The 11,987-nt window shown below is 50.3% G+C and overlaps 1 protein-coding gene across 1 annotated transcript in view; it reads left to right on the top strand.

The window, feature by feature from the left end:
- The window catches only part of Fbn3 (fibrillin 3), a 60,651-nt gene that overhangs the window by 25,062 nt on the left and 23,602 nt on the right, over nucleotides 1–11,987 (top strand). Inside the window, exons 32-41 of the mRNA XM_048813383.1 lie at nucleotides 2,121–2,243; nucleotides 2,556–2,678; nucleotides 3,113–3,238; nucleotides 3,330–3,452; nucleotides 4,009–4,131; nucleotides 4,589–4,750; nucleotides 5,503–5,571; nucleotides 6,592–6,717; nucleotides 10,194–10,319; nucleotides 10,683–10,832. Coding sequence (XP_048669340.1) covers nucleotides 2,121–2,243; nucleotides 2,556–2,678; nucleotides 3,113–3,238; nucleotides 3,330–3,452; nucleotides 4,009–4,131; nucleotides 4,589–4,750; nucleotides 5,503–5,571; nucleotides 6,592–6,717; nucleotides 10,194–10,319; nucleotides 10,683–10,832 — 1,251 coding nt within the window. The remainder of the gene's footprint in view (nucleotides 1–2,120; nucleotides 2,244–2,555; nucleotides 2,679–3,112; nucleotides 3,239–3,329; nucleotides 3,453–4,008; nucleotides 4,132–4,588; nucleotides 4,751–5,502; nucleotides 5,572–6,591; nucleotides 6,718–10,193; nucleotides 10,320–10,682; nucleotides 10,833–11,987) is intronic.

Genomic DNA, 11,987 nt, shown 5'->3' with positions numbered 1-11,987 from the left:
AAGGGAAGGGAAGAAGTCACTAAAGAGAATGAGAGTAAGCAGGTAGAATTCAAGGAAGGGGGAATAAGGAAATTGAAAAGAAATGAAAAGACAAAAGAAAAAAAATAGAAAATAAAAAAAGAAAAAATAATTTAAAAAATAATAAAAAAAAATCAAAATTAAAATTAAAAAAATAATAAAAAATATTTTAAAAAAATTAAAAAATAAAAAAAATGAAAATGAACCCCCCCCAAAAAATTAATAAATGCAGTCTTAGAGTTTGATTAACTTCTCTTCCAGGAGGTGGAGCTGTGCCCACCGGGCCAAGCTTCTCCTCTCAATACGCGGGAACCAATCACTGTGCAGCAGCTCCTCCTCCCAGACTGGGCGGGTCTCCAATCCTGAGTGCCTAGGGCCTTCTCTTGTGTCTAGTCACTTCCCCATTTTTCCTCAAGCCAGGCCCCGCTCACCGGTGGCGCTCACCACAATACTGGCTACACGCCAGGTCTGCTGCTCCCAGGAGCCCTATTTTCTTGAACGACTGGGCACACTCTCCCCGTTTGCCATTCCCTCAGACCCTGTGTTTGTGGAGCTTGGGGCTGAGAACCCTCAGCGAATTTTGCTTGCCCTCCGGTAACCACGCCCCCGGTAGCTGGTGCAAGAGACCTCAGTTGTCAGCACTGGTGGGAGCGGTAGCCGGGGGTCCTGGGCCGTGGGTCCCGCGCCACTCCTGATTCCTTCAGTCTGACTATCACGCTCACGGGAGAGCTGGGAGGGGCCCTTACGGGAGAGCTGGGAGGGGCCCTTAAGGTTTCCCCGCTGTGTGGAGAGGAAGGGCTAGGGGGTTACACACCTGTCGCCGCCAGTTTCAATGAAGTTATCTCCTCCGCCGCATTCTGGTGACATCAGTTCTCTGCCATGGTGGTATCCCTTGCAAATGGCGACAGTTTGTTCCCTTTGCCGGGTGACCGATGCAACAGGTGGGTCCTGACCGGCTCTCCCAAGCCCCGTCTCAATCCTGTGGCCACTACCTATGAAGACTCGGTTGGTATTAATCTCCGCAGGTTCAGAAGGGCTGACCAGTTGTTTCAGCGGGATCGTTTAGTGCTGAGTCACAGCGGTTTGTCTGCGAGACGCAGGCGAATGGGAGCTTGAATTCAGCCGATCCGGGCTCAGTGTGTGTTCTGAGAGGCCCAGACTGTTCGCCCCAGATCCACGTCAGCTCAGCATTGTCTAGTGGTCCTGAGCAAACAGCATTTAGACGGTTTATGACTCCCTATGCCCGTGCAGCTGAAGAGGTCAGAGACTTGATCTCTCCGCGCCCACCGCCATGTTGGATCTCCCCAGGCATCTGATTCTTGACCAAGGGGCCAAAAATGTATGGTAGGGAAAGTCAGCCCCTTTGACAAATGGTACTGGGTGGATTTCCGCATGTGGAAGAGTGAAAGATGAACCCATCTCCAAATGAGAACACATTCACAGATTCAAGGGGTTAGGACTTGACTGGGTGTTGCAAGGGCCCACATCCCTGCACGCTCTAGTTGTATAGTTATTTGAGTGTGTGTTAGATAAAAGATTGCATCGCAGAACGTCAAGCCCTATGATTTTTTTTCTTCCCATGCACTGTATGGGACCCAGGGCCTGGTGCAGGCTAGGCAAGTGCTCTACCACTGAACTGCACCCCTAGCCCAAACCCATGACTTTGAGTTTGTCGGTGTTTTTATAAATTTTTCTTTTAAAATACATTTTTTCAAGTATAACTGAGAGTCCAGGTAAAGAAAGGTTCAGTAACAGTAGCCACTTAGGTGGTGCACCAACACTGCAGAGATGATAAAGGTGATGCAAAACTGACTCAGTTAGAAATGACAGAGTAGAAGGAAACCCTGGTTTAACTCTTCATTGGGACAGTTACTCTTAATGTCTACCTGAGTCTCTTGTGTGGCTATTTTAGATCATTTCTGAGGGCTGCTAAGAGTTATGCCTATTGGGTTGGGGATTTCTCTCTTGGACTCTGGATAAAGACAGAAGGTCCTGGGGTAGGCGGAAGGAGACTCTCTGGGGACTTTCTCCCTCTTTTCACTGCTACCACAACAAGCCTCCCCCTCTGAGACTGGGCCCTGTCATTTCTCCTCCCCACTCAGATGTGAACGAGTGTGAGCTTGGGGGACACAACTGTGACAGCCACGCCTCCTGCCTCAACGTCCCTGGGAGTTTCAGCTGTAGGTGCTGGCCAGGCTGGGTGGGGGATGGCTTCGGATGCCAGGGTGAGTACCTGGGGCAGGCGTCCCTACAAAGTAGAAGAGGGGGCTGGGGATGTGGCTCAAGCGGTAGCGCGCTCGCCTGGCATGCGTGTGGCCCAGGTTCGATCCTCAGCACCACATACAAACAAAGATGTTGTGTCCGCCGAAAACTAAAAAATAAATATTAAAAAAAAAAAAAGAGGTAGGTGGGTGCAAGGTGGAGATGGTGTGGCTGGGTCCAGGGCCGGTGGGACCATGCAGGGCTGGGTTGGAGGGTCTGCCTCTCTGCAGCCCTTGGCATGCCCACTGGGGGACTCCAGGCTCTGTCCCCTACAGACCTGGATGAGTGTGCCCTCCGAGAGCACCGGTGCAGCCCGCGAGCCGACTGCCACAACACCCCTGGTTCCTATCGCTGCGCCTGCCGCCAGGGATTTTCTGGGGATGGCTACTCTTGTGAAGGTGAGAGGAAGCAGGTGCAGACACCAGAGAGAGGGATAGCCACGAGGCTGGACTCGCCACCTCCCACCCTGGGGATGCTGGAGAGATACAGCCTCAGCCCCCAGGCCACCTACCCACCCGTGAAGGCTGTCTTCTCCCTTGGACTCCACATGCTTGGGGATGCTTGCTTACTACCTGGCTGCCCTCTGCCCAAGGTCCTGAGTGACCAAATCCCTCTCTGCCCGACTGCTGGAGTCTGCATGTCCAGAGCCCCCTCTCCTCTCCCTGGCCCCTGTCTTGGTCACATGCCCACCCTGAGTTGGGGTCCAAGTTCCTAGAGCTTCATTCCTGCGTCCCTGGGGACACTGAAGTGTTCGAGTGACTGGATCCTCCCACCCACCTCGTGGGGTTCCAGCCCAGCTGGCCCCCAGCCCTCCGCCCCTTGGGTTCCGTAGACAGGGACGAATGCGCTGAGGACATGGACCTCTGTGAGAGCGGGCAGTGTCTCAATGTACCTGGTGGCTTCCGCTGCGAATGTGAGATGGGCTTCAGCCCCACCGAGGACCACCGGGCCTGCCAGGGTGAGGCCCGGGCTCCACCGGATAGGGGGCAGAGCAGGTGGGTCCCCAAACATGCTGTCCAGCCAGGCGGGCTGACCTGGGGTCCCTACAGACGTGGACGAGTGTGCTCTTGGGAACCTCTGCACGTTCGGGACCTGTAAGAACCTGCCTGGGATGTTCCGCTGCATCTGTGACGATGGCTATGAGCTGGACCGCAGTGGCGGCAACTGCACAGGTGCGGGGTCAGCCAGGCTGGGGAAGCAGGGATACAGGACTGAGGGTGGGGGCATGGCTTGCTCCCTCGCTGCTCCCCCCCCCGGGAGCGGGCTTACCTGACCTCAGCTCTGCAAGCCAATCTCCATTGGCTGTACTCCACTCTGCTGCTGTTGAACAGCCACAGACGATATGTAAATGAATGGCCATGGCCATTTGCCAATAAAACTTTATTGACACCAACAAGCAGTGGGCCAGATTTGAGTTTTCCACCCCATGGTTTGAAAGCATTTTCTAAATCTGGGTTTTGTGTGTGGGCTGAGTGGCACGCAGGGTGGGGAGAGTTTTCAAGGGGAAACCTCTAAGCCCAGTTGAATGGAACAGGAAGAAGAGGGGGTCGGAAGGGCCAGTGCAGATTCTGGAGGCCTGTCCCCTTCAATTTCTTTCCAGGGAAGGACAAGGACTTGTTCCAAGGTCCAGCACCTAAGCAAGGGCCATGGCTTTCCAGGAGCAAGCCAAGAGGGAGGGGGATGGAAGGAGGGTGGAAGTCCTGCTGATGGTGGTGTTGCCCCCCACAGATGCCAACGAGTGTGCAGACCCTGTGAACTGCATCAACGGCCTGTGCGTCAATACCCCCGGCAGCTACTTCTGCAACTGCCCCCAGGATTTCGAGCTGAACCCCACTGGGGTGGGATGCGTTGGTGAGTCCATGCTCAGCTCTAGCTGGAGGGACCTGGGGTCTGTGGAGCCAGCTGGATGTCAGGCTGTCCACCTGCTCCTGACAAGAGGACACTTGCTGGCTTGGAACCAGGATCATCCTTGTCCCCCAGAGAGATACAGCCTTCTGGTCTAGATCCAGCTGCACGCCCATGCAGACAGTCTCACAAGCACACACCTTCCCTGCCCAGCCCTTCCCTGTTCATGCATTCAGGAACGCCCAGCCACCACCACACACACACGGCCACACACACACACACACACACACACACACGGCCACACACACTGAGACAGTCAGTCAACAGTTGTCCCCCCCAACCCCCACACAGGCACACAGAGACTCTCAGAGGCCACAGCTACACATGCATAGACACATAGCAAACACACATGCACATGGTTTCTCTCCTGCCATTTGCTGACCACCCCTTTCTGCCTGTTCAGATACCCGGGCTGGGAATTGTTTCCTGGAGACCCTTGACCGAGGGGATGCTGGCATTTCCTGCAGTGCTGAGATCGGAATTGGCGTCACCCGAGCCTCCTGCTGTTGCTCCCTGGGCCGGGCCTGGGGCAACCCCTGTGAACTGTGCCCAATGACCAATGCCAGTGAGTTCCTCTGCAGGGCAGGCACTGTGGCCTGAGCCACAGAGACCAGGATCTTCGGGGTCATTCTGCTAACAGTAGGCTTTGAGGGACAGGGAAACTGAACACCAGGGAGGGAGAAGGGCACATCCTGGGGCACATTGCATGCTCTGGGCAGCTCATGGGCCAGGCCTCTCCAATTCTCTGTGCTTCACTCCATCACTTGGCCAGTCAGCAAACACTGGGAGTTCCTCTGTGCCTTGTGCTAGGGTCCGGGGACTGAGAGAAAGACAAGCCACATCGGTTCCTCACCTGTGAACCAGTGGTCTCAGGATTGCGAGGGTAGAGCTCTCCAAAGGGCTTGTTTGAGGCTTAGGGATGGTCCAGGAGAAAGCCACAGAGAGGAAGCAGGTAAAAGAAGGCTTCTCAGGGAGAAGGCTTGAGCGAGGTTTTGAAGGATGAGTAGGGGTTTTCCTAGAAGAGTAGGGGGAGGATGTGAAGGCAGTGAGAACAGCCTGTGCAAAGCCGCTACCTTGTGACCCATCTGCTGCCATATTGAATGTGAAAACACATTTACACACACTCACACTCACACACACCGAATCCCCAAGCAGCCCTAACATTGGGCTAAGGTCTCTTGACTCCAAGAGGCCAAGGATGACCAGATGGGGGCCTGCTCTTGAGCACTTTTTAAGGGACCCCCCCTCCCATTTCCCCTAGGCTTTGATCCAATGCCCCACCCCATAGCCCCTCACAAGAGCCTGTTTCCCTTGCAGCTGAGTACAGAACCCTGTGCCCAGGTGGTGAGGGCTTCCGGCCCAACCCGGTCACTGTCATTCTAGAAGGTGAGTTCCTGGCAGACCATCCAACTGGCTCCACTTTCTCTGTATCTCACCAAAGTACTGAGTTGGACTGCCTGGGGAGCATATCTTTTCACCTGGAGGACAGGCGGGAGAACCAAACCATGCTTCCACTTTGCAATGCATTGTTAATTTATTCTTTCAGCCGTTTCTTCTCCCATCTGTTGGCTTAGTCATCCAACCATCCACTTATCCATCCACCCATCCTTCCATTTATCCATGCCCTATCCATCCATCATCTATCCATCCATCTATTCATCCATATCTCATTCATCTATTTATCCATGCCCATCCATTCATCATCCATTCACCCATGCCCTATCCATCCATCATTCATCCCCCATCCATCAATCATCCATCCATCCATTCATTAATACCTCATTCATCCATTCATCCATGCCCCATCCATCATCCATCCATCCATCCATCCATCCATCCATCTATCCATTCATCCATACCTCATTCATCCACTCATCCTTCTCCTATCCATCCATCCATCCATCCATCCATTCATTCATACCTCATTCATCCATTCATCCATGCCCCATCCATCCATCATCCATCCATCCATCCATCCTTCTATCCATTCATCCATACCTCATTCATCCACTCATCCCTGTCCTATCCATCCATCCATCCATTCATTCATCCACACCTCATTCATCCATTCATCCATGCCCATCCATCCATCATCTATTCATCCATCCCCATCCATCCATCATCCATCCATCTATCATCTATCCATCCATCCATTCATCCATACCTCATTCATCCATCCCCATCCATCCATTCATCCATGCCCTATCCATCCATCCATCCACTCATCCATCCCACATCTTTCTCACAATGAAAGGAAAGGAGTTGAACTCAAGAGAGTCTGGGTCTAGCCTTTGAGATAGACCTCCAAATGTTCGACAGCCATGAGGGGTATCTCTTGGGGATCCTTGAAGGAGCCCAGAAAAGCCCAGGAAGCTCCCACGATCAGCTTTTTCCCTTCCTTGACAGACATTGATGAGTGCCAGGAGCTGCCAGGGCTGTGCCAGGGAGGGGACTGTGTCAACACATTTGGCAGCTTCCAGTGCAATTGCCCACCTGGATACCACCTGAATGAGGACACCCGCATCTGTGAGGGTGAGTGTGGATTCTTCCCCAGGCAGGGCCAGGCCCTCCCTGACTTCCTGTCCTGCCAAGCTCCATATGGATAAGGAAGGGAAGTCCTCACCTGAGTTTGGTTTGCCTTGGTTTGCCCTCTGCTCTTCCTCCTTCTCCTCTTCATTTGTCCATCCATCTGTCCATCCATTTGTCCTTCTTCTCTTGAGCCAAACTGACCAAGGCCCAAAGCTAAGCGTGAGAAGGAAAAAACATGAGAAGAAACAGTCCCACATTTCCTGCAAGCATCACTTCACCTGTCTATCCTTCTTTTTAATATTTTTTAGTTGTAAATGGACCCAATATCTTTATTTCACTTATTTTTATGTGCCTCACACATGTAAGGCGAGTGATCTACCACTGAGCTACAAACCCAGCCCTGTCTATCGTTCTTGTTTGAGCATCACAGGAATGGTCAACAGCTAGCTGGTGCCCAGGACGGTGTGTTAGGATTAGGGACAGTGTTTTATTCCACTGTGGTTGGAGAAATGCTTTGTATGATTTTAATTTTAAAACAATTTATTCACACTTGTTTTGTGACCTGATCTATGGTCTATCCTAGAGAATTTTTCATGTCCACTTGGAAAAAAAAAGTGTATTCTGCTGTTTGGGGGTTGCATGTTCTATAGATTTTCCTTAGGTTTAGTGCTTCATGGTGTTGATGAAGCCCTCTCTTGTAGACCTTCAGCTAGTTTCTTTTTATCTCTTATTGAAAGTGGGCTTTTGAATTCTTCAATTGTTTTTGTAGAACTCTGACCGTTTTTTTGTCAGTTTTTCCATCACGTATTTTGAGGCTCTTTTGTTAAGTGCATGTATGTGTATTATTGTTATATCTTCTTGGTGGGTTGACCATTGTATCAATATATGGTGTTCTTCTTTGTCTCTTATGGTAATTTTGGGCTTTAAGTCTATTTTTTAAAACAACTATTGTCACCCCCAATCGCTTTCTTTTTTTTAATATTTTATTTTTTAGTTGTAGATGGGCACAATATCTTTATTTTATTTTTATGTGGTGCTGAGGATCGAACCAAGGGCCTTGCACATGCTAGGCAAGTACTCTACCACTAAGCCACAACCCCAGCCCACCCTGATCTCTTTCAATTACTATTTGCATGGAATATCTTTTCCCTACCTTTCAACTTCAACTCATTTGTGTCTCTTGTAGATAGCACCTAGTTGGATCATGTTTTCACTTTTTGTCCATTCTGTTAATGCCTGACTTTTCACTGGAGACTCTAATCTATGTACACACTATTACTGATAAGGAAAGGCTTACATGTGCCATTTTCTATTTATTTCCTACATGTGTTGTATTTTTTTGTTTGTTCCATTTTGTTTTGTTTTGGATTGAACCCTGGGCCTCACACATGCTAGGCAAGTGCTCTATCATGAGCCACACCCCAACCCTATTAACTTTTTTGTTTCTTTTTTCGATTGATTGATATTTTTCCTAGTGGACCGTCTTAATTTCCTTCTTGTTTCTTTTTCTGTATCCTTTTAAAGTTAAAGAAAAAATAGGAGTTAATAACCAACAATGCATTACTACTGAGTTCTACATTTACCTATGTAGCCCGCTGTTTCATTGAATGTTATTTCCCTATATGGGTTTGGGTTACTGTCTAGGATATTTTCATTCCATTTGGAGGGGCTCATAAGTATTTCTTGTGAGGCCTACTAGAGATGAACACCTTCAATTTTTGTTTATTTCAGACTGTCTTAAGAAATTCTCCTTCATTTCTGAGGGATACTTTTGCCCTCAGTATTCTCAGTGGACAGTTCTTTTTCTCAGTTGAGAGTCTTTTTTTCTTCTAGGGCTTTACTTCACCCCACTGTTTTCTGGCCTCCATGGTTTCTGAGGAGAGATTGGCTGTTAACCTTATCGAGGATCCCCTGTGTTCAATATGTCACTTCTCCCTTCCTGCTTTTAAGATTCTCATGGTAGCTGTGGCCATGAGAAGGGAAGGATGTGACATTGTCAGGGGCACTTACAAATACACAGCATTCTCGTGTTGCAGCATGGTTACTATTTATTGTAAATTATTTGTTATAAGTTTTCGACAGGATTCTAGAGTTCCACATATGTTGATTCCTGCCCCCCCATTTTTTGCCTGTTTAATTTGCTTTTGTGAAGGTGTGGAGCCCGGGAGTTCTCTGCTCTGCCATTTTTGGTGATGTCACTCTCAGTGTAACATTCTGTCACCTGTTTTTATACAGCCTGCTAGCTAAGAATCTTTTTTCATATTTTAAGTGATTAGGAAAAAAATCAAAATAATATTCTCTGACACATGAAAATTATATGAAAGTGAAATATTAGGGTCCATAGTAAAGTTTTCTTGTAGCGTGGACACTACCACAGATCATTTTCACACTGTTTGTGACTGCTTTTATGCTGCAGTAACAGACCAGATAATCAGGAGAGACTTCCTCTTGATTCAAAAACTGCAAAACAATGTGGCCCTTTACAGCCAAAGCTCTGCCTCTGGATGGGAGGAATTGACCCCCACCCCAGGATACAGTGGTCCCCTTTACCTATGGTCAACTTCTGTGATTACCCATGGTCAACCCAATCTGAAAATATTGAATGGAAAATTCTAGAAACTATTTGTACGTTTTAAATAACATTTATTACAGCATCTGGTCATGCTTGTTTCATTTTATTAGCAGTTACAATTGTTCATGTCTCACTGTGCCTAATTTAAAAATTAAGCTTCATCATAGGTGTGCCTGTATAGGAAAAAAAAACAGAGTTTGATACTATCCACAGTGTTAAGCCTCCTCCGGGGTCTTGGTGGTGCGTCATCGTTCTATCACTGTGACCAAAATACCTGACAAGATCCACTTAGAGGAACAAAGATTTATTTTGGCTCTCCGTTTCAGAGGACCCAGTCCAGGGTTGGCCAGCTCCAAGTCTGGGCCATCAGGGCAGATGCAAGTGGCAAAAGGAAGCTTCTCGGCTCAGGGCAGCCAGGGAACAGAGAGGGAGGGGCGCGGTCAGGGAGAGGAGGGACCCTTCCAGGGCACGCCCTCGTGGCCTCCTTCCTCCCAGCCATCCATTCAGCCACCAGTTCATTGATCCATGATTCAGTCACTTACCCAGAGCCCCTCTCTGCATAGGGGACCTTGCTTTCATCATGAGACTTTAGGGAACATTCCAGGTCCAAACTGTACCAGGGGGACCGCTCTGCGTTTTCCATGGGGCTCCTGCTCTCTATCACATCGCAGGGGGTAGACGTGGTTGCCCCTTGGCGATGGCACAACCAGTGTGGGTTCAGGTCATTTCCTTAGTGTAAGTCGTGTCACAGTAAGTGTTTCTTCATGTCATGTCACTACTATATCTGTATAATGATAAGCTGATTTTGAAACCAAACCATGGAAGTGCCTCCTGGGCCTGGATAGGAGTTACCTGGAATGTTCCTGGATGGGGTCTGAACACCCCGTCTGCCCCACCTCCCCTGCAGATATCAATGAATGCTCCACACACTCGGGCATCTGTGGCCCTGGCACATGCTACAATACTCTGGGGAACTACACCTGTGTCTGCCCTGCGGAGTACCTGCGAGTCAACGGTGGCAACAACTGCATGGGTAGGAAGCGGGGTTGACCAGGGGGCTGGCAGTGGCTGGAGCAGCACATGGGTGTGGGAGGAGCTGCCTCCAAGCCTTGGAAGAGTGCAAAGAGTTGTGTTTGGGGGGAAGAGAGGAAGGGTGAGCGTATCTGGGGTGCTGATATGTGTCAGTGAACAAGGCTGCAGGACTCAAGGGCCCAGGGCTGCCACGCGGCTGCCACGAACAGTCGCCCAGGCTGTGCACAAAGCCTGAAATATGAATGAGGCCCCCAAGTGTGCTGAGGGAGAAACACCAAGCCAATTGTGTTCAAATGGATCCATGAATCCCTTCCTGTTTGGTCCTCTCTTCCTCTCACCTGGGAGACCTTTTCCCACACTGCAGACATGAGAAAGAGTGCCTGCTTCCGGCACTACAATGGAACGTGTGGAAGTGAGCTGCCCTTCAACGTGACCCGGAAGACATGCTGCTGCTCCTACAACATTGGCCAGGCCTGGAACAGACCCTGCGAGGCCTGCCCCACTCCTGCCAGCCGTGAGTTCCCCCTCCCCACCTTCCTGCCAGCCTGGCCCCTCCCAGCACAGGGTACTTAGGGCTCTGAGGCTAATCTGCCTTGTTCTGATGAGCTGGAGTCAGTTAGGTTCCCTTGGGTGGACAGTGGGCAAGGCACTCAGTCCTTCTTTGCAGACATTGAGAATTCAGGATGGATCGATGGAGCTGTCATGGTGGGAAAAGCTCTTGAAGACACACAGAACCAGTGGGTGTTCGATACAGATGCAGTTCTTTTTTTCAAATACTTTCCATCTAAGGCAGGTTGAATCTGCAAATGCAGAAACTGCAGGTATAGAGCTCTGACTGTGACTGGAGGATAAATTGCTCAGGAAGCCCAGGGCCCACTGCCTGAGGCCAGAGTGACTGCGCAGGGGTATTCACCCATTGGCTGCCATGGACGCTCAAGTTTGAAGCAGGGTTCACTAGGTGTCCCAGTCTGTTTTCTATTGCTGCCACAAAATACCTGAGACTGGATAAGTGATAAAGAATAAGAGTTTATTTAGTCCACAGTTCTGGAGGCTGGAAAGTCCATGAGCATGGGCTGGCATCTGGTGGGGACCTTTGTGCTGTATGACAACATGACAGAGGGTGTCACATGATGAGACGGAGCGAGCATGTCAGCTCAGATCTTTCTCTTATAAAGTCACTCATGCCTTCACAGGGGCCCTCCCCTCACGACCTCATTAAACCTCACCACCTCCCAAAGGACTCACTTCCAAATGCCATCAGTATAGGACTTTGGGGATTCTGTTTCCAACACATGAGCTTTTGGGGGGACACATTCAAACCATAGTGCTGGGGAGGGTGAGGGAGAAGGGCTGTTGGGGCAGAGGTGCGGCAGCTTGGAGGAGCGGGTCATGTTCAGACACGCGGGTCCTCTGATGGCCCTGTGCAGGCGTTTCTGCTGGAGAGATGGTGGGGCCGGGGTGAAGGTCTTGAGGTCACAGCTGAACAGTCTGTTGTTTTTGATGAGGGCGAGGCGTGTGGCTGGAGTGCCCATGCCAGCCAGAGGTGGCCAAGTCCCACCTGGGCATCAGAAAGTCACTGCATGGGTGTATGGCCACCAGGGAGGAGGCAGGGGGATGGTGAGAGGCCAGGTCCGGGGGCTGGGCTGCAGGGAGGGGCCGTCGCGGCAGG

The sequence above is a fragment of the Marmota marmota genome, unplaced genomic scaffold, assembly GCF_001458135.2.
Source record: "Marmota marmota marmota unplaced genomic scaffold, marMar, whole genome shotgun sequence".
Lineage (NCBI taxonomy): Eukaryota > Metazoa > Chordata > Mammalia > Rodentia > Sciuridae > Marmota > Marmota marmota.
Note: the sequence above shows the minus strand (reverse complement) of the source record. Positions and strands in the feature narration are given on the sequence as shown.